We start from the raw sequence: 21817 nt of genomic DNA on the forward strand, positions 1-21817 counted from the left end.
GGTCGTGAGTCCGAAAGGTTACAAAAATAGTACAGTATGTGAGTTTCTGGAATAAAGCCTGTGCCGAACTCTGTCTTAAATGAGCTGGGCTAGAGGAGACGCTGGAAATATAATGCTCAAATAGCTGAATTCCATCAGAGCAGGACATTGCTGAAAGAAGCACGATGACGTGGGCTTAGCCGATGTCTTGAATTTCTCCTCTGTCAAACCAGTGGGAACCAGAGGTTGTCAGTTCTAATGTGTTACTGTTTAATTCTGTTTGAACTGTATCGGCTACCCATTTATGATTTATGAACTGTATTGGGTACCATTCACTATTCCCCTATTGAGTTTATCATAGACAGGCTTCTTTGGGTCACATGACCTGTTTTTTTTTTTTCACTTAAGTATCTGAGTCATAGGGGAAATTTGCTTCAGCACTCTAAACTGAGAGCCATGCTGTGGCATAAACTATAGCTGCTCAACCATTTCTTCTGTGGCAAAGGGCATGAGATATCTAAATGGACAAGTTAGAGGCTGGGCCACTCCTTTTCAAAGCTGATCTTTCCAGAATAAGTTCAGCAAATTCTTTTTTTGTTTACCTTTTGAAAAGAGGATGCTGGGAGAGGCATCAAGGGTGACCTGTGAGTACAAACCTTCTGAGTGTTGCTCTCTGACCCCCATGAGCAGGTCTCATGCTTCTCCCCTGAGTCAACCTGCACTAATTAAACGAAAATTAAGAGAATTAAAGCTAAGCTAAAAACCAAGCTGCATCGTGTGCTGCATTGAGTCATGCTTCAAATTTTTTCTTTGCCTTATCCAATAGTTTTCAGCTCCTATTTTAATGAAGTTGTAACTCCTTCCATTAACTGGTATTTAAATAGTGAGAGGCTATTATCCCTTAAAAATGCATAAAAAATGGCATCTTTCAAAGTGCTTTTGTTTGTCCAACTTATCCACCCACAGACATTTACTACAATTTACTACATTTAATTCCCCAGCACTACTGTCATACTTATTTTCTGACCCATACCTTGTCAGGTTTCGTGTTAACCTCTGGGCTCTGCGATCCACAGCCCACCAGCTCTGATTGTTGGGCCATTGCCCTGGCCTGTTGTGTTGCAGCATGTCTTCAAACTGGAGCAGGAGGAGTACATGAAGGAGCAGATCCCCTGGACCCTGATCGACTTCTATGACAACCAACCTTGCATCGACCTTATTGAGGCCAAGCTGGGCATCCTGGATCTGCTGGACGAGGAGTGCAAGGTACACCCTGCCCATAGAGAAGAGAAGTGTACAGCAAAGGCATTAGGTACTGTGCTGCAGGCAGTTGACCCAGAGAGTAGGAAATCAGGGATGAGCCTGGAAGAATGGCAAAAAAAACAAACAAAAGAGTCCCCTGTGTGAGAACCCAGATTGTCTGAGCCAAGCCCTTTACTGAAAAGCTGTTTGTGTGTGTGTGTTATGCCAGGTGCCCAAGGGGACAGACCAGAACTGGGCGCAGAAGCTGTATGATAGGCATTCCAACTGTCAGCACTTTCAGAAGCCAAGGATGTCCAACACCTCCTTCATCATAGTGCACTTTGCAGACAAGGTGAGTGCAATCCACAGGTACCCTCATGAGGGCTACTGATAAGCCCAGAAAGAGCACTGCGGTGGTCTCCTGTTTTCACCTGCAGCTCTTCTGTTCTTGTGTTGTGATGTCAAATCATTGTTTCTGATCAGACATATCATTTGGAGCATTTTTAAGTCTGTGTAAATTGAACTCAACCCATTTCCATTTTTTGGGAAATTAAAACGTTGACTTTGGGAAAACGGAATGAACAGGGTGTGTTCCTCTGTGAAATTCTGCCATGATAAATTTGCGTGGTACATTTTAGAGCTGTCCTAGGGTTGTTTTATGATGTTGATATCTTATTTCCCCACAACACGGTTTGATAGGTTTAACTTTTTTTACCTTGTTTTACTATGATTTTGCTGTTCATGCCTATACTGATTTTGTCATGATGTACCACAGTGAACATTTGCAAAGAGGAGCATTTTAACTGTTTTGATGCGAAAGAAGTGTTTGTGTTTTGGCAATAAGAGTGCACCAAACTGCAGTGCAGTCTAACCAATAAATCAACACTGACTGGCATCATATAAATGTGATTCATTGCTCTAATAAAGTGTAAGGCAGAAGCTGGCTCCTGGGTGTCTTGGAAACTCACTGTCCCCTTCTTCATCATCAAAGTGCCAGACAGGTGCATTGTCTGTGCCAACTGTCATCCCGTGGTGTGCCACACTGAGAGTTTTGGTACACCCACCCACCAGCCAGCATCAGGCTGTGCTCTCCAGCATCAGATTGGGCTCTCCAGTGTCGGGCTGGGCTCATTATCTGTTTTCCATTTCCCATGTTGCCAGTCATAAGCATGTCTTCATCATAGGAATACACTGTAACAAGTGTGTAAATAGTGCACATGTTTGAAAATATAATAACAGAAAACTGCAGAATAGTCATTTTCCATGTGTCCTGTAAAACTATGTGTGGGGTGCATAGTGGTGCGACGTGATTGTACAGTTCTTACATTTCAATATACTGTACTACTGCACAGCTCCTCCAGGATTTCTGTGCCTTAATGTGTTGCTGTGTTCTCCGGCCAGGAGCTTGTATCTGAGACGGCACAGTTACGCCAGATGCTCCTGTCTGCAAGCCGGTCTGGCCTCTGTGACAGCTGTTGACAGATAAAGAAAAGCGAAGCCAGAGCGAGTTTAAACAGAAAACCCTTTTTTTACTACGCTGTTGTCTCACGGGACTCATTCCACTGCATTGATTGTCTGGCTTGTTATAACTCTAGTCCGCACCAGCATTTCTTGAGAATCAGGAAACAGTGTGTCATCTCCACAGACTGGGAGAGGAAGAGGACTCATGGTCTTTGCCACTCCAGGGACCTGACATTAGCAGTTAGCTTCTGGAGTTGGTTCAACTGGCAGGCAGCATGACACTGGAAAGGCTTGCCCTAACAGTGCTTGTGTTTCCTACTTTCTTGTAACCTTTCAGGTAATGAATGCCCAACGTGCTGTGCTGGTCTGTAGTCAGACAATTTGCGCTTGAGGTATTTTGATTCTTCTCTCATAATGAAATGTCAATGCTGGCTTGACAAGAAATGCAAAGCAAAGAAATGGACGTGAGTGAAATAAAAGGAGGAGAGGAGAGGCAAGCGCTGGTGTTGTGTTAATGATCATGCTTTGCAGAGAGCAGCACACTAGTTGAATTCTAGTTTCTATACCAAAGACACACTGGAGTCTGGAGTCTGATTCCAGTCCAGGGCAGGGCTCACCATTGTGCTGTACATTTTTGGGCTCTGTAGGACCTAGTGTGCACAAATCTGGAGAACATATCCATCCTGTTGACAGCAGTCCCCTCATCTTAATTAGAACTGGATGTCTTATTATTAAAAGGTAAATTGAGGCAAAGCTGGAAAAAGCCTTTCTACCCCAGCAAGATTGTATCTGCCTATCTCATTATTTGAGCCTGTATACATTTTAATGTTCTGCAGTTTAACTGAATGCACACTAATTCAAAACAGTAGGCATTTTTTAAATAATTCAGTCCATTTGCCCCTTTCATTGCTGCTTAACTATGACTTGGAGTAAATGAAACTTCTTCAGCTTGTCTCCTAAAATCATATCAGGGTCTAGCACAGCATTTAAGCATTGACCTGGATCGATCTCCAGTCATCACTGCCAAACAATAACAAGGAAAGGTTGATTATGAGAGGGCAGGCCTTGTTATCTGGTCATGACGAGGGCTGTGCAGCAAGTGACAGGCTGGTACATGTCATTTTCTTGTTGCACAGGTGGAGTACCAGTGTGACGGATTCCTGGAGAAGAACCGGGACACTGTGTATGAAGAGCAAATCAACATCCTCAAGGCCAGCAAGGTAGGCCTTGGAACTCTTGAGCCGATGCAAAAAAGACCCATCCGCATGGCCATAGTTCAATCACACACCTCCGTCTGAAGTGTAATCTGTAGTCGAGCCCTCTGAGCCCTTCAGTCCCCAGGACAGGGCTGGCATCCAGTGAGACAATGGCAACACTGTAAGCTCACACCCCTACAAGCTACGGACAAAGACACAGTGTCCTGCTGCAGTCCAGCTTATTCCAACAGCCCCTGGCCATGACACTGTGACACTTCAGATCCCTGGAGACCCTGGCGGAGATTGAATCTTCTTACATTTTCTCTGGCCAGCCTCTGACTGCTTCTGTCTTAACCCAGCCTTGGTTATTGTGAGGTGGAAGAATGTCTTGATGGGGGACAGTATTCTTACCAGTGGGCTGCTTTTATCACAGCAGTTATGGTGTTGTTCTGCAAACATCACAGCTTCTGCACAGTGGCTGAGAATCCCATCTGTCAGTTCAGATTACATTGGAGTGCTGGCTCTGTTATCAGTCCCATTCTCTTGTTTTATATAATCACTAACTGATCTTTTTCATTGTTGTTTATGCTTGGCCTTGCTCTTCGCAAGCACATGCAGCTCCGCTTACATTCCTTGGTGATAGGGGCATGTGAAAGCTCACTCATTCATCCTCCCTGACTGAAGCACTGGCCTGTTGGGTCTGCCTGCTTCTAGGCCCTTTTTCAATATGGAATTTTATTTGCACATGCATACCTGATATTAAAAAGCACATCCCAGTATTAAAGAAATGTGCAATAATATATGTCCCTTCCTCTAAATACTATATGTTACCTTCCCTGTAAGAAGCAGCTCTTACTTGTCACATGTCCTGCACATCTTTTGAATTTGAGTTCAACATCTCAAAGTCCTTTACTGTGATGTCCAGCACTTTCCAAAAATGCTGGTTGTTAGTGCTGGTAAATCTCTCCGAAATCCAGACAAGTTTGTCGTTTATCAGTTGCTTTGCTCTCAGTTCCAGCTGGTGGCTGACCTCTTCCAAGATGGAAAAGACACTCCTGTGCCCACCCCTTCCAGCAAGGGATCCAAGATCAACGTGAGGGCTGCCAAGCCGGCCCTCAAAGCCCCCAACCGCGAGCACAGGAAAACCGTGGGGCACCAGGTGAGCCTCTCTCGCACAGTTGCCTAGCCAACCGTGTCAGAGGTAGGCAGGAGGCTAGCTGCAGAGAGTTGTGGGTATAACTTTTTATGTGGTAATGGGTTATTTTGCAATATGCACCATAAAGTAGGCACATCTGGCTAAAAAAGTCTCTTATCCCCTGAAATGGTGGATGTTCACCTTTCACAGTGTTTCTCTCCCTAGAGGAAAATTTTTCTGGCACACTGTTTTTAGAAACGACTGTTCTTTGAAGTTGAAGAGGCAAGTCCTATGGACAATAACATGACTCTGGAGCACCAGGTTGATATAGTATTGAATAAAGTGAGATATTAAACATCAATCTATGTCAAAGACTTTTGTCAAACCTTCTTTGAGTGAAGTCCCGTGTGCTGACAATCCAGACACTCAGAGGAGGTAGATATTGGACTGTATATAATTGTAGTGTAGTGTAGTAACCTGCAGTTAACCTGTAGTTGCTACGCAGTAAACCTGCTGTTTCAATATGACAAATAAACATTCAGACACTTGTTGTATGGTTTATTCTGCCCTTAGTCTGTATGAGTGTATGATTACTTTTCTGCAGATTCCTGTCTTGATCCTTTCTTTGACAGTTTCCGTCATATAGAAGTCATGTACAGTACCTATGACCTTATAAAAAAAAAGATGCACAGGAGAAAGGAAAGAAAAATGAGTAATTAATTCATGCTGGTCACATTGTAACACATTGGCCCAGAAGGGAAGTGTTTCTGGTGCATATTTTGGAATTTCTTTCTTGCTTTGTTCTAGAAGCACAAACTGCCAGGTTCCCTGGGGGACGGGCAGGGCACCTTCTCTCGGTTTCAGGTTTTCACCTTCCTCCTCCCTGTCTTGTTCCCTGTCCAGTTCCGCAACTCACTTCACCTGCTCATGGAGACGCTCAACGCCACCACCCCTCACTATGTGCGCTGCATCAAGCCCAACGACGAGAAGAAGGCCTTCTCGTGAGTACTCAGGGTATCAGGCTTTGAGCTGTGATGTGGTAGAAAACACACTTCCACCCAGTTTTTCACTCCAATGTGCTATGTAAGATGAGGTTCTGCCCAGTCAGGGGCCTTCTAGAATTAGTAGTGTGGACCTTAATCATCGTACCAAGGTCGCTTAGTCCCAAGTGTAAAAATAGAACTTTCTTTCCAGACATTTTATGGCTTTGGAAATAATATGCAATGGTGTATGTATTCTGTAGTGGTGTTTCCAATATCTGGTTCGCGTCCTTCACCTCTGACAAGAAGGTTGCACTCATCAGCTAAGTAAATGGGTTATATTACAGTTAAAAACTGAGTTTTGGGCATCCATTTCTATGTCCAATATTTAGAATCGGAATCACTACATACATTCATGTAATAGAACTTCACTCTGGTGTACTTTCTTCATATACCACACATAAACAAGACTAAGAGACATTATTAAGAAAGTGCACAGACACAAAGCTGAATCTCTTCCTGTGGGTCTGCTTTCTGAAAACCCAATCATCAGCAAACGGAATACGGGCCTGTCCTTAAATCAGACCTCGGACTGAAGCTTGCCTGACCCAAGAGAAGGCAAAGACATTAATGTTGACAGTTGTTTGTGTTTTCTTTTCCAGGTTTGACTCCAGCAGAGCAGTGCAGCAGCTGCGGGCCTGTGGGGTTCTGGAGACCATTCGGATCAGCGCCGCTGGGTATCCATCCAGGTGAGTCGCAGTAGAGCAACACACTCTTCTGGCAACATATCTGTACGTGCCTCAAGGAAGACAGGCAGTAGAAGACAAGTCCACTCCGGGAGTTCCTGAGAGATTCCAGCAGTCAAGGCAGTGCTTTTGTGCCTTACTCTCAGTCCATCTTTGCATTTATTGCAGAATTGCATGTCAGTGCAATCAGTCATTGTACTGTAGACTACAGTAGAGTACCTTGGTGAGATACATATTTTCTGTATCCACAGATGACACAGAATTTTTTATTTTCCAAAAGGACCTCAGATCACAGATATTCCAGAATTGCCAACAATACATGCATCTCAAGCCTGCATGGAAGCTGAAGAGAAATAATTAGGAGGTTGTCTATTTCCATATGACAAATATTAGGCATAAATTATGCTGTGGTACTTCATCATAAGGACAACTGCACATATATTAGCAACTGTGCTGAAGGACACAGGTTGTTGATGTGAGCAAATTAACAAAAAGGAAGTAAGTTTCTAGAACAGCAAGACAAAAAGTTTTTCAGTTGAACTGTTGAAAACTCCTGTAACCTGTCCAAATGTGAAGGGACGCAATCAATAAAGTACTTAAACATCCTTCAGAATTACTTTTGAGGGGATGCAAAGGACTATTCGTTGGCATTTTTTAATAGCAAGTTGGACAAAAACTGAATTTGATGTTACTTGAAACAGTCCCCCAGGGCACATACAGAGCTGTGCTGCTGATGATTCTTGACTGGGACAGCCATAGAAACCCAATCTCACCATGACAAAAGAAGTGGAGAATGTTCTGTAATACAAAAACAAACTTTCATTGTATACAGTATTTTTTTTGCATGACCTACATTCCAAAATGGAACAGAGATCCTCCTCCTAGGCTTACAGAAGATGAAAGCTTGCATCTTCTAGCTACTCTGCAGAACATCCTGGTATTGTGTGTGCCTTTCAATGAAACACTCATTCAGGGCTGCAGTTTGAGCAGCCAAAGGGAACTAATAATTGTATATCTTCATTCAGAATACAGACCTAAATACAGCCTGCATGAGGAGCCGCATCAATCATTGTGGGGCATTTGTCTTAGGAATGCTCTGTTATGATCAGTGCAGATGTCACAGGAGCTGTGATTTAACATTATACTTGCAGTCCCCCTGATTGTATTTTTTTCTGTTTGCTGCAAGCAATATACTTAATATTTAGTGTACTGTACTTAATGTGTTTGTTTTACAGCTCTTTGCATTGCTCAGGTTCATTTGTGTCCCAAATACTCTTTAGCTGCAGAACTGTTATATTTTACATGCAGTGTAGATTGTAACATGGTGAGGACTGTTGAAGAAAACCTAAGCTGAGTCTGAGTTTCTAATGAAGCAGTGAATAAGGTGCTGGTATTTGAGGCTCCTCCAGCTGGTAGTGGTAACACAAACTGGAAATGCTGAAAATACTGTGACATTGAAATACCTCGAACACCAAGGTCCGCTTCACTCTAATAAAATGCACGTTACGAAGAACCATATCTGAGAGGACTCGTTGGGATTCCTGTTTAAAACACTGCGAGAAGTACAAAGTAATTGTTAATGCCTTCTGTACACCAAATTTGATTCAGAGATTTTTTTTTTAAGTTTTCACTTTAAGTGTTCAGGATTGAGAAAAATACAAATCTTTATTTTGCACTAAATAACAAGTTAGTTTTTGATGGGAGAAACTGTAATATTGGTTGTGACGTTGACCAGTAACGGAGTGACGTATCGCGGCCTCAGCTGTGGTGCTCTTAGGAGGTCAGTACCCCTCCACTAATGAGACCTTCGCTAGGAGCAGCCCTGACCCCCTGGGTGTGTGTCCTCTGCTTTCAGGTGGACCTACCCAGACTTCTTCAACAGGTACCGGGTGCTGATGAAGAAGAAGGACGCTACAAATTCAGACAAAAAAGCTGTTTGCAGGAACCTGCTGGAGACCCTGATTAAGGCAAGAGTTATTTTCCTGTCACCTCTGCTGTAGCTCATTGGCAGATATTGTTCTGTGATCTAGAGCTATTGATTTATGTCTGGAAATTTGGCTTTTGCGATTGCACTGCAGTTCTGGGTTTTTGTTATAGCTCAAGAAGGAAGTCGGGTTACTGATTTTCTCCAGCTGACCTTCAGCAATAATGTGAATCGACAAGGTCTTTGAACAATGGGTACAACTTGTATAGAGTTAGCCAACTGTTCGGCTTATTAGAGTTTACCTACTGGCAGTTCCTGGCGTGTTAATGCACAGCCACCCTCCACTAATAGACTAGTCTGGTAAAATTTACAATTTCTTAAACCCCTTTAAACTCCTGAACCAACTGATGTAACAACCTCTCCCACATGCCATACTGTTAATTACTATCCTTAGGTTTATCTTGTCTGAGTGTCATCATCTCCACCGCTCTTTAAAAGATTTAAAAAGTGAACATGCTTCAGCTTTAGCTCTCCTTTATAAGAATGTATATACTGTACTTTTTCGTATGAGTTTCCTGTTTTCCACAATTCCAGTTTCACTTCCACCACAAGTAACAACACAACTTACTGTGTAACTGTGTCTGGACACTCTCCCGACTCACCATAGCCCTCAGTGACCTGGCTGTGTTAATGGGCTGAAGGTCTCATGGTGTCAACTGAGAAAATGTCATCAAGATCCAGGATCATTGGTTTTCTACCTCCAAACCCAGACAAGAGTACAGGACTGTTTCCTTTGGCAGACCCCTGATATACAGTATCAATTTGTATAATATCAATTTCATATAACTTGTTCATTTTTCCATTCCATCACATGCTGTACTGTAACCAGTTTTTGCTTGTGAACCTTTTTACATCTTCAGTTCTTGTACGAGTCACATCCTTGTCACTGCCTCTGCCTCTCCCCACACGACAGGAGCAAAGAGCCAGTTGTGTGATCCCTCTCTGTTTGGCAATATGTTCTGCTGTTGTGCCAGCTAAGAGGCTTGTCTGGGTGTTTCTAAATGGGATCAAAAAAAGAGGCACGATTGAGATGAGAACCTTGCCCCAGCTAATGTGAGATACAAGGAATCATGTTTAATTTCTTTTTCATGTACCCTGAAAATGTTTCATGATCCTACTTAACCCTGGTTTCGGAGTGGTACGGGATGATGTTTTTTCCTTGTAACATGCCTCTCAAGGGTCTGTTGCTTCATGTTGGTTGGCCTGCCTTGCTGTCTCCTTGTGTACATCAGCTAAATTGGTCCATTTTAAAACAAACTCTGGTGATGCTTTATGTCCACAGACATTTTGAGTGGTGACTATCTCACTTTTGTGTAGCATGTGAAATAAAATAACCTTTCCCTAGCATAGGGCAGTGCTGTAGCTGTATCCTCCCTCGCCTCCCTTAAAGCAGCTTGTTTTAATACATTTCAACGAAGATTCACATCCAGGCAAATCTTTTTTACTGTCCTGTTGTTTATTATTAACTAAACATTTTAAAATGTTTTACTTCTCATCTAGTTATTTTTCTTTGCTTTATACCTCCCTCTCTGCTCCAGCACCACCAGAGCTTTCCTCAGTTTGGAATTTGCTGTCCTTGAAAGAGCTTGGCTGTGTCCTACAGGTCTCGTGCTTGCAAAAAAAACAATTATTTATTAACTTTTTTTTTTAATAGGATCTTAATCACTGTGCATATGAGGACAGCAGTTCAAAATTAATGACAACAGCTAGTAATACTTTGTTGTGAGGGATTTGACCAGAAAATCTTTACTTATGTACATCCTTTAGCTCCTATTTGGCTGTATATTTATGCTCATGGTTGTGACCTTTCTGAATTACTGAGGTTTTTTTGGCTAATCCACTTGTGACTGTTTCACTCTTGGCAGGACCCCGACAAATTCCAATTTGGCAAAACCAAGATCTTCTTCCGAGCTGGCCAGGTGGCCTACCTGGAGAAGCTGCGGGCGGACAAGTTCCGCTCGGCCTGCATCAAGATCCAGAAGACGGTGCGCGGCTGGCTGCAGAGGGTCAAGTACAGAAAGATCCGGAAGTCCGCCATCACCCTGCAGAGATATGGCCGAGGTTACCTGGCCCGCAGGTCAGTGCCGCCGAAAGATGCGTTCCGGACCTGCTGGCTGCCTGCGCTCAGCCCTCATCCTCGTCCCGGTTCTGGTGTCATGTCTGTTCTTTCCCCTCGTTTCTCTCGCAGGCTGGCGGAGCAGCTGAGAAGGACGCGGGCCACCCTGGTGTTCCAGAAGCAGCGCAGGATGGTGCGCGACCGGCGGGCCTACCTCGGAGTGCGGCAGGCCGTCATAACCATTCAGGCCTTCGCGAGAGGCATGTTCACCAGACGGATTTATCAGGAGGTACTGCATCTCGCGTGCTTCCCAGCCACAGCTGTGTTCTGAGCAATTACCGAGCACTCCCCGAGGTGTCTGTCTTTTCTGATCGCCCCACAGCATGGCGGCACCTGTCCAGTGGATGTATTTCACATGGTCATCTTTTGATGTGCCGTCATGAGGAACAATGACAGACTGTGCATCTCTTCTCCCTTTGATGCTGTTGCTCCCTTTGTTGCATTTGTCCTCACTTTGACCGAACTGCATGTTTTCATAAGATAAGGCGGTATAATTGTTCAAAAAGTAACTGCAAGCTAATGATAGAGGTTGCATTTGGTGTAGAGGGATAGGAGGTAGAGGAAATGACTAAATACTTCAACAGACAAAGCCTCCCTGGACGCTCAGTATCATTTTTGTTGAATGTGGGGACATGCTTAGCTCCTAGTGCCGTGTTGTTGTTGTTTTGTAACCCCTAACCATCTCCCCCTCCTCAGTTCCTGCTGCACCACAAGGCGGTGATCATTCAGAAGACTGTAAGAGGCTGGCTGGAGAGGAAGAAGTTTCAGCGCGCCCGGAATGCTGCCATCACCATCCAGTGCGCGTACAGGCGCCTGCAGGCCAAGAGGCAGCTGAAGCAGCTCAAGATCGAGGCGCGCTCAGCGGAGCACCTCAAAAAGCTCAACATCGGCATGGAGAACAAGATCGTGCAGCTGCAGCGCAAAATGGACGAGCAGGTAATGCCAGAGCTCGGGGCCCGAGGCAGAGTGGCTGGAATCAACCCAAAGCTCATGGTGCACGGAGAACAGGGGAAACGGTCGGGCCACACTCATCACCCCAGCATCTCTCACCTTGAGGAATGACCTCCAATGTCCTGAATACCTTAACCGTACCTGGAATTCCAGACACTCAAAAATGTTTATTGCTCAAAGAAATACAGTAGTTTATTCCTTAAACATAGTTAATATAAAGCTGTTAGATCACAGTGGTGGGTGCACTGGTGTAAGAAATTATTAATACCTGGAAAAGATCATCAAGTTAACTGTTTTCGTTGTTTTATGTGCATCACATTTCTTCTGATACGAAGTGAAACACTTTATCTAGTTTTAAGGAGCCAGACCTCCCTCAATTTCTTTTCCTACCATAGAGCAAGGAACACAAGGCCCAGACCGAACAGCTGGCGGCAGCCAACTCCACCTTTGCCACAGAGGTGGGGAAGCTGCAGAAGGAGCTGGAGCTCTTCCGCAGCCGGCAGGGAGACAGCAACCAGCTCAGCTCCCTGCAAGAGGAGGTGGAGAGGCTGCGAGCGGAGCTGGAGAGAGCCCAAGCCCAGCACACACAGCTGGAGGAGGAGCACTCCACGGAGAAGGCCAGCCTCCTGCAGGTGAGACCCCCATGGTCTCTGCGCTTAGAGCTGCACAACCCCTCACAACCGGCAATCCTGGTTTTGCGAGGAGACTCGGAAACACGATGTCTTGTGAGGGAGGGAGGCGTTCAGTTCATTAAAAGTGCCAGATTTTCTCTCTCATCATTTAAATTCTTCAGAATAATAACTGGGCAGAACCTTTTTGTTTATTAAGAAGGACCTAATGCCACAAGGATGAGTATAACATTGCTTCTTCCAGAAACATTTGGCCACCTATGAATTATTTTCTATTCAAGGTGTAATCTGCCTTGAGCAATAATGTTAATGCTTACCAAACCTATTTATGTTTATGTGCTACAGTATATATAAAACAGACTCAGGCATACAGAGACTATCTACAGGCACTATCCCTCTGCCACCGACACACCAATATTTCTAAATGTCCTCCCTTTGAAAAACCTTTTTTGCTCATCTGGTCACTTATTCTCAATGTGTTTGACCCACAAAGATTTGTTTATCTCACCGGGTACAAACTGTTGTAAGACCTGTACTGCAGAGGACAGAATCTAACCCTTTAAACAAACCGGCATTTAAAGGGCTTAGATACAGGCGAAAATACAACTAACGTAGAACTGGGCTGTGTGATGTTTGTTGGGTGTGTTTTCTTTCAGTTCAGTTACTAAAGATAGAAACATTGATGTTTTTAAGAAGGATGGGGTTTAATCCAACTCTTACCACCATATAATGTTGGGTTTCATTATAAAGTTTAATTTATTCTCAATCTGGAAAAGCTCAGTTAATACAAAACAAAAAAAAAACAAATAGGGTGTTTATAGTATGGATTTCCTTTCACTCTCTGTCTCTCACTCCACCTGTAACTAGCACAAGATCTAAGAATTCCACTCTTTAAAACAAATAAAAAAACACACCATAACCATCACAAATTCCAGCCCTACAGCACTATTATTCTACAGACTTGTTAATGCTTCAGTTCCTACTGTATTTGTACATACTGTAGGAATCTCAGTTGTTTCTAAAAGCCTTTTGAGCAAGAACACTGCTGACAGTATTAGGCAGAAAGATGGTGAGTGGGAGAGGAGAACAGTGAGTGAACAGTGTTTCCTCTTGCGCAGAGAGTGGAGGATCTGGAGAAGGAGAATACCCTGCTGAAGGAGGAGAAGGAAGAGATGAACCAGAAGATTCTGCGCCAGTCCAAGAACAATGCAGGTGAGAGACGTTGGATTGGATCCATCAGGGCTTTTACCATAATGTTCTAGCCACTCCTTCGTTTTCTTGAGAAGCAGCCTATAGTTCGGATTCCATGACTTCATTTCTCAGGAGATATTCTCTTGAGTATCAATGTGAAGGTTCTGCCCTTTTAAAGAACATTTCTTCCTTTTCACAATGAACGCCTTTCTGTGAGGTCTGCTTGGATCAGACTGAAAGGGTATTGGGTTGCAGTTGACCTTTGAAGAAATATGAGGCTTTGGGAACTGTACAACCAGGGCTCTTGACAGTGTGAAGCAGGTGGTCTCTTCAGTGCCCCTAACTCAGTGCCTTTTAAAGTTTTCTGTTTAGGAATTATAATTCTAGAGCTCTGAAATTAACAAAAAGGAGAACATATTTAGAGAAGGATGTTATTCCTACCTTTAAGACATCAGATTTGTTTCAGTAATGTCAGAAAGTACCTTCTCATTTCAGAAAATTCTCTTATGCTTGTTAATAGATTAAATATGAAGATTTACATCATTTCCACAACCCATTGCCATCTCTGAAAATTTGCCCAAAAGAGCTCATTTCCAGCAGGTTTAAAGTGCAGCATCAAGCATCAAGCATCAAGCATCAACTAACTGGGGAGGGTGGGGTCGCATGAACAGATACTGATGTAGACATTGCTGAAAGCATGATGCTGCAGCACGAGCTGTCTGAAGCTCAGCACTTTCTCCCTGACTGATGAGAATGTGCAGAGGAGTGAAAATGCAGCCTACTTCAATAACAATGATGCTAAACGTAATGCTCAGCGTGCAGTTTGGAGAGAAGATAAAAGTCCTACTTATCAGCTCAAAAGAACCTGGATACCTGCCAGTATCACATCTGTCTGGGCTGCTTGGGCAGGAAAATCTGACTGAAAGTAATTGAGAAGGCAGAGCTGTTATGAATGCATTGATTTCACTTTGGGACCTGTGTTTTTTTAATGTTCTTTAATAAAAATCTAGGTTTGTCATAGGGGAGGGCTCTTCAGATTTTTCATGCTGTAGTTAATTTTGAAGCCATGTCTCAGGTTTACTGTATGAGCGCTGTTTTGAGACAATCCTGACAGAGTTTATTTTTAATTAAAGGGGGGAAATTGCTCAACATTAGAGCATTCCTTCATTCTTTTATGAATCAACACTTGCCATGTGTGCGTGTTCCACAGCTGCAGCATGTTTTGACACAGGATTCCAGATAGCAGATGGGTGTTAAATAGTAAAAAATGCATATGAATCGAGTCTTGCCATGTGAGCTTTCTTCATTTGACTCCAGTTGTACAGTATGTGCAGCTTGACACCAGGCATGAAACAGAGTATACTCAGACACTCTTAAGAGCTTGGTCTTGCACTGTATATCATTCTCATTGTGGCACAACCACTCCTTGAAAATGACTCAGAAAAGTACCACTGGTTTGTTTGGGGAAACCCTTAGTTGGTGTACGTAGATGCGTGATCACATATAAATGTGTGAATAAACACTGTGGTGCAAAAATCTCAAACTTTTTTAATTGTTCTGCTCTTTATACTGAATGTTTTTCATGTCTTTGATACAGAAAGACAGCAAATCCATGGTAATCTTCTACTAAAGGTTAAGCCATTTTTTTGTCAGATAACTGTTAACTCTTATAGATCTGTACTATGTAGTAGCCTTTTAGCTTTGTCAGTTGTTAGAGAGGAACAAATGATGTTAATGACAAGGAACACCTGACAACTGAATTGAATCTGATTGGTAAACGTGATTAATCAGCTGCAGTACTACAACAAATCATTCCGGCTGTTCCTGTCCAGCTTACCTTGAGCTGTATGAATCACAGTCCGATGTGTTGTAATAGTAGAAAATACTAGTGAAGGCTCAGAGTACATTGCTGATGCTCGTGACATGGGTATATCATAAATCTTGCTTGGGTCTGATGGAAAGAAAGTTTCCTTGAATCCTTTTTTGACACTTATAATTTGCCAGTGTGGAGTGATGGAGAGACACACTGCCGTAAGGAATAGGGGACGCGTGCGTGTGGAGGGTCGGTCTGAGTGTCAACCCGTGTCGCTCTCCTCTCAGACCAGGTCACCAGCGTCTCTCAGAAGGAGACCCACCTGCAGTCCGAGCTGGAGGAGGAGCGCCGGCGCTACCAGAACCTGGTGAAGGAGTACTCCCGGCTGGAGCAGAGATACGAGAACTTGCAGGACGAGGTCTCTCTGGCCAAGGTAGGAGTTCGCTCGAATCCCCACTGTCTATCTAAACATCTCAAAAACAAGACAACGTTGTTTTTCGACTTCTTCTGTTGCTTGTATCCTACTGAAGAAAATATTCAGGGCAGGAATATGGTTCATTCCTCACCCTGCATGAGAATGATAGGGAAGCCATCTCTTAAGTATGACTCCAGCTGTTGTCTTCTCTTTTCTACCACAGATAGGGTCGGTATGTATCATCTTGTACATATCATCTTAAATCTTATCCCGTTAAGAGTGAATTCTCTGTAGAGAAGTGGTGTTTCTTTTTTCAAAAGACAATTCCTCTCAAGTCACTCAAACCATTTCATTGGCATTGTGAGTGTCTGTTGCTTGCTGCATGTATTTGTGGGCCAGACTTCTTTCAATAGTTGAATTACTGGCAGAACCTGAGCTGGCCACTCTAGTCAAAGAGCTTTGACTCACTTTCTGAATTGTGACCTGCCAGGCATGTGGATTACAATAGAAGCCAGGAAGACCGCAAAGGAATGCGAAACGCTAGGAAGAAAACAATGCTTTAGCTTCCTGGAGGTGCTTTACGTGAATCGGGTGTTTATTCTTTCCCTTTTTACACCTTTCGTTTCTTGTCCTTGTCCGTAGTTCCATCCCGGACACAGGAGGAACCCGTCCAATCAGAGCAGTCTGGAGTCAGACTCCAACTACCCCTCCATCTCCACCTCCGAGGTGGGCGACACAGACGACGCCATCCAGCAGGTGGAGGTAAGGCAGCGGCCCTTCTGAGCCTGGGTCCGAGTGATTAGTGGAAAATCAATTATAATTATTAAAGATGTTTACATTTTTACTGTTTTTAAAAGCACTCCAAAATGGAGTTTTTAACAAAGGTTCGTAAGGGTTGAGACAGTAGTCAAGGCCTTACAGAGAGCTTGTAATTCCACGCCATCACTTTGCTGAAAACCTGTAAAAACCACAGTGGCTGCCTTCTACCTAAGTCATCAATAAACTCTCCTCAACTTCCGCCTAAATAATTTCATTGTTAAATCTACAGTAATGCTTTGAATTTTTTGTGAATTTACCATCTGGATTTTCTTGTTCAGGGTCACTGTTATCAGAGCTCTTTTTTTTCCCTGAAGCAAGATTGCACTGACAGAATGTCTGCAATGTTATATTAATATATCACTTCCTGGCGCAAAGGTACAGGAGTTCCTGATCTGTGAATAACAATGTTTTCTGCTTTACAAAATGAAGCATGAACTTTGCAAGGTGGTAAGCGCTTGACGCACATTGGAGTAAGTTTTTCGATTGAAAACTCATTTTTTTTAATCCACATTACTTCACACATGACAGTAAATATGCTTTTAAAGAGGCTTCTTGCCATAAGAAGGCAGCGGTCATTGCTCACGGGAGCTGGCTTTGTTCGGGTGCTGCTTGTGGCAGATTCCTGACCTGCAGGTGGGTCTCTTGTCCCTGACGGTGTCTTTCCTTCCTGTGTGCTGTTCCCCGGCGGCAGGACATGGGCCTGGAGAAGGCGGCCATGGACATGAGTCTCTTCATGAAGCTGCAGAAACGCGTGAGGGAGCTGGAGCAGGAGAGACGCCGGCTCCAGGCTGACATGGAGAAGATGGAGGAGCTCGTCAAGCGCAAGGTCTCTCTCTCCCCGCCCTCTGTCTCCTGTGGTTTCCGTTTATACGCTTGGCTGCCAGGGCTCGTTTTCCACCACTTGTTATGATTTAGTTTGGGTTTTCTTCTGTCTCTTACGATTAGGGCTCTGCAGATTTTTATGGGTGAATTAAAAGGACCCTGCACTTCATTTCCAATCTTTGTGTAGTCATTTTCTGTCTGAACGAATAATTAGGCAGCCAGCTACGCATCACGCTTAACATTGCAATTTAAATGTTTTCTTCTATCGCGGAACAGACATAATTTGCTCTCATTATGAGGAGATATTTTCCCATTTTTTGCCAGTAACTGAAACTCTAATTGCTTAATAATCCTGTGAGCTGGTGCAATTGGAGTAGCTCAAGTCAGCAATGTAAGGTTGTGGATTGAAGTGCAGGCTGTTCAGTGCCTTCTAAATTCTCACACACCCCTGCTTGTGCACACATGCAGTCACAGGAGAAAACAATCTTTTAAATAACGGATGCCAAGCCAATATGGAAAGGTGTGTGGAGTGGTAGTGAAGGTTCTGGACTCCTAACTGGAAGTTTGTTGATTCAAATCCCAGGGGAGTCACTACTGTTGTACCCCTGAACCAGGTACTTTGTCTGCATTGCTTCAAGAAGTTGCCCAACGGTTTAAAAGGGTGCAAGTTTTAAATAATAACGTGGGACAAATAAATTAGTAATAATAAAAAAGTGAAGTTCTGCCTGCAGTTTTGGATTCAGTGACTGCTGTTTGTTTTCATTCTTGCAAGTTCTTCAAGGCCCTAAGTATTAATTAAAATAAAAAAACAAAGAGCTCTTTGCTTGTTGCTCTCACCTTGCCAGTCAACCTGTTAGCCATGGTAAGAGAATTCATAAGCATACTTAACCAAACCAAACCTATGACCATTTTAAGAAGTTTCCCCGTGGGAGTGATAATCTCGGATCAAGGGCTGTCAAAGCCTTGTGGAAGTAATCTTTTCATTAGGCAAAGCGATTAAGCACCAAGTCCTTGATGTCTTACACAACCAAACTGTTCAAAATCAGGATTGACAGAAATAGAAACTGTGTTGGTGCACTATACCAAACCTTCCAAATGTGGAGAAAAACTGTGTGAAAAATTCATGTTCATCTCCCTGCATAATTCAGCAAAATGTAGGTACTTAGTGGTTCTTAAAAACTTTAATGTTGGTCTTTCCTTAGTTTCTATATATTTAGACAGCAATGAGAAATCTCTCCTCTGTTTCTGAGAAAGCCTTGAGATTTTCTGAAGAGAGACATTTTTATTTAATGAGGCAGGAGTGGTGGAGGCTGTGTGTAAAAGATGGAGTGGTTGAGATTCTAGAGCATGCTCTTCTTCTTCTCTGTATTGAAACTCCATTACAGAAATACTGTGGTAAGGTACAGTAGAACATTATAAAAGGTCCGCAGTTTTTAAAAAGCTGCTGGAGTTGGAACATTGATATACAGTAAATTGTGTATTTTCTATCAACATTATCACAAAGTATTACAAGTTATCACAGAGTAATGTCAAGAAACTAATGTGGCCTTCTATCTTTCAGTACACCTTAGCTCCTAATGTCTTGCATTTTTGTGGTTCATTTGGATACATTTAGCACTTCGTGTTACTAACAGGGGTTTGTTAATATAATGATAAACTATTAGATTTTAAAACTGTAGAAAAGATAATGTGTAATTTAGTTGTCTTGCTATGAATAAGACAGTTACACTCCTAACTAAAGCCATTGGCCATAAATAAGGTTTTCCTGACCCTTCCACCTTTACCCTGAAAAAATAAATCTGATGGGGTGACAAATTTTCTTTCTTCTCTCCTTTTCTGGTATTTTGTGATCTTACACATGAACAAAGGCTGCTCCTTCTTCTAGTCTAGACTAGGGTGCTACTGTTTTTGGTTTTCTCCTTTTTTATAAATTTACAAAAGACCTGTCAACAAGACCTTTCCTGTCCGGTAAATTATTTAATTAAAGATCTCCCTGACACTGGGCAAGATCATGCTAATATATCAATAACAGCAAAGAGGAACACTCACGATGGCGAAACTGTATGATAATCTGGTAAAAAAAAGAGTCAAGAAATGTGAACATGGCACAGTTTTCAAATTGTCCGTCCACATTGAACCACTGCATATCGATCAGCAAATGTCTGTCCCAGCAGACTCCCAGACTCCTTGCTGTGTTGCCTTTCAGGGGAACGAGCACAAGAGCACAGCGGATCAAGATGAGGACCGCAACGCCGACTCAGCGTACAACAGTCTCAAGGTACAGATCGCTATCTCTGCCCCTCCTGCTGCTTGTGTCCAAGAGGCCGCTAGCTGTATCAATGTCTCTTCTGCTTTTCAGTTTTTTATATAAATGTGCCTGTTTTATATTGTTCGCGTTCTGGCATGTGGAACTGTGGGTGAGTACTTGACTGAGAGTACAGTACCTTTAGCTGTCGTGAACTACAAAAGGTGGAAAAAGTCATGCTTGAACGGAGCTGATGTTTGTTGCATTGACTGTAAAGTTAACCATTAATAGATATAAATCAACTGCTGTAATTGCAAGATTCTCCCAAACTTTACCTTGATTGCTTTGAAGTGAGAAATTTTTAACATGAACTTGTTATAGCTTAACTATAAGGTCATATCCTTACATATGTGGAATATTGTTTACAATTCTGTCCATCACCTATATAGAAAATACATTACTCCTCTGTAATCCACAGAAGAGAGACTTGAAATAGTCTGTTTTAAGATATGGGAGACTAACCAAACTGAACCTTTTCAGTCTTGAACAGAGAGCATTGCTAAGGGATCCAATAGGAGTGTTCAGAATACTGAGAGGTGTTGACAGAATCATCCTGGCAGACTTCTTCAGCATCATGAGAATTACAATACACATTATGCTCTTTGTAAAATGGGATGTTCATGTACTATGCATATTGAGACTTTCTGTTAAATGCTGTGCTGCTGACTTGTGTAATAGAAGTATGATCGCTTTCATTAAGACAAGTGTTCAGGGCTGTGGACGTGTATCTGGAATCCCTGGTGGAGCACTGCTACAACAGGGTACTTCAGTCAAATTGCTACAGCAAAATATCCAGTTGTGTGAATGTGTACAAATACAGGCTGTTTCAGATAAAAGCAACAGCTAAATAAAGTAGTAATAACAATATGATCAGTGGTCAGTATAAAGACCCATTTTAATCACAAATTGAGATCCCACCCCAAATGCACTGACTGAATAAACAAAATAAACTTTGTCATGGATAAATTGGGTCTAATTCACAAATCATTAACCTATAGGCATTTTTCGCAATGTTGAAAGGTCTGTGTTTGATAGCTTAATACAACTTACAGGTAATTCTCTGGTGGTGTTATCAGAAGAGGTCAAAACAGATAAAACTAGTATCTTGGAATGGAGCCCTGATTGTAGTGAACATCCTCAAACATGGCCAGGCATGGAACAGTAATTGTAACGGACACGGACTGGGATCCGTGTCGGATCTTGTAGAAGACCCTATGCGATGCGGTAAGAACTGGAGAAAACAGGAGAAGTGGTAAAAAGGAACACACAGGGGTTTAATAGTGCACAAAATAATAGTGACGGACCGTGAGACAGTGTACGGGGAAGACAAAACGGCATCCAAATCCAAACGGGTCCAAGGGCAGGTCAAAGCACGGTCCGAAAGTCCACAAACTGGAAATCCATCCTGGAACGCGACAAAGTTAAAATCCCCGGGAGGGGGGAGCACACAGACAAAGGAAACATGGAGGTCCAAGGGTGACGGGGCGAGATCCTCCAGACCCCGGGCTCAGGAAACAGGAGGTGTCGGGGATGAGGCCTATGCCCTCAGGAGACGGACGTAGGGTTTCCTGGTGCTAGGCGGGCCTCGCGACAACTTACCCTAATGATGAGCCCCGAGGACTGGAAGAGCTGGTCTTAAATAATAACACTAAAAGGGTACACCTGGAGAGCTAAATGACACGAACAATAATGAGAGCATTGGAGCGCCCTCTAGGGAGGGATGTCGGGCGTGACAGTAATTTTGTGTTGTCTTCAGTTGTCTTGTGTTGTTCGGTGTATTTCAGTGTAAATCGTGACTTAACCTTTTCTCTTTGGGTTTTGTCAAATAGAAGATACATTCTGTGTAAGGATGACCACAGGGCTTACAAATAAAATTGATCTACCCCGAAGGCATGATTGTGTGTTTCAGAAGTGGGCTTTCTGAAGCAGCTCTGTTTCTCTCACGCTGAGGTACTGTACACAGCGTGAGCTGTAATTATAGCCCTGCATTATCAACTCCCACTCACACACAGAAGAGAAGTACGCAGAGATGT

The 21817-nt window shown here is 43.1% G+C and overlaps 1 protein-coding gene across 3 annotated transcripts in view; it reads left to right on the forward strand.

The window, feature by feature from the left end:
- The window catches only part of myo5b (myosin VB), a 115931-nt gene that overhangs the window by 73757 nt on the left and 20357 nt on the right, over positions 1-21817 (forward strand). For all 3 annotated transcript variants that reach the window (XM_069186910.1, XM_069186909.1, XM_069186911.1), the window contains 16 exons: positions 1105-1245; positions 1451-1573; positions 3819-3902; positions 4891-5037; positions 5917-6014; positions 6656-6742; positions 8595-8706; positions 10589-10800; positions 10912-11068; positions 11536-11775; positions 12186-12422; positions 13538-13631; positions 15711-15856; positions 16481-16600; positions 17349-17483; positions 19686-19757. In XM_069186910.1, the coding sequence (XP_069043011.1) occupies positions 1105-1245; positions 1451-1573; positions 3819-3902; positions 4891-5037; positions 5917-6014; positions 6656-6742; positions 8595-8706; positions 10589-10800; positions 10912-11068; positions 11536-11775; positions 12186-12422; positions 13538-13631; positions 15711-15856; positions 16481-16600; positions 17349-17483; positions 19686-19757 (2205 nt within the window). The remainder of the gene's footprint in view (positions 1-1104; positions 1246-1450; positions 1574-3818; positions 3903-4890; positions 5038-5916; positions 6015-6655; positions 6743-8594; positions 8707-10588; positions 10801-10911; positions 11069-11535; positions 11776-12185; positions 12423-13537; positions 13632-15710; positions 15857-16480; positions 16601-17348; positions 17484-19685; positions 19758-21817) is intronic.

The sequence above is a fragment of the Lepisosteus oculatus genome, chromosome 3 (genome assembly GCF_040954835.1).
Source record: "Lepisosteus oculatus isolate fLepOcu1 chromosome 3, fLepOcu1.hap2, whole genome shotgun sequence".
NCBI lineage: Eukaryota > Metazoa > Chordata > Actinopteri > Semionotiformes > Lepisosteidae > Lepisosteus > Lepisosteus oculatus.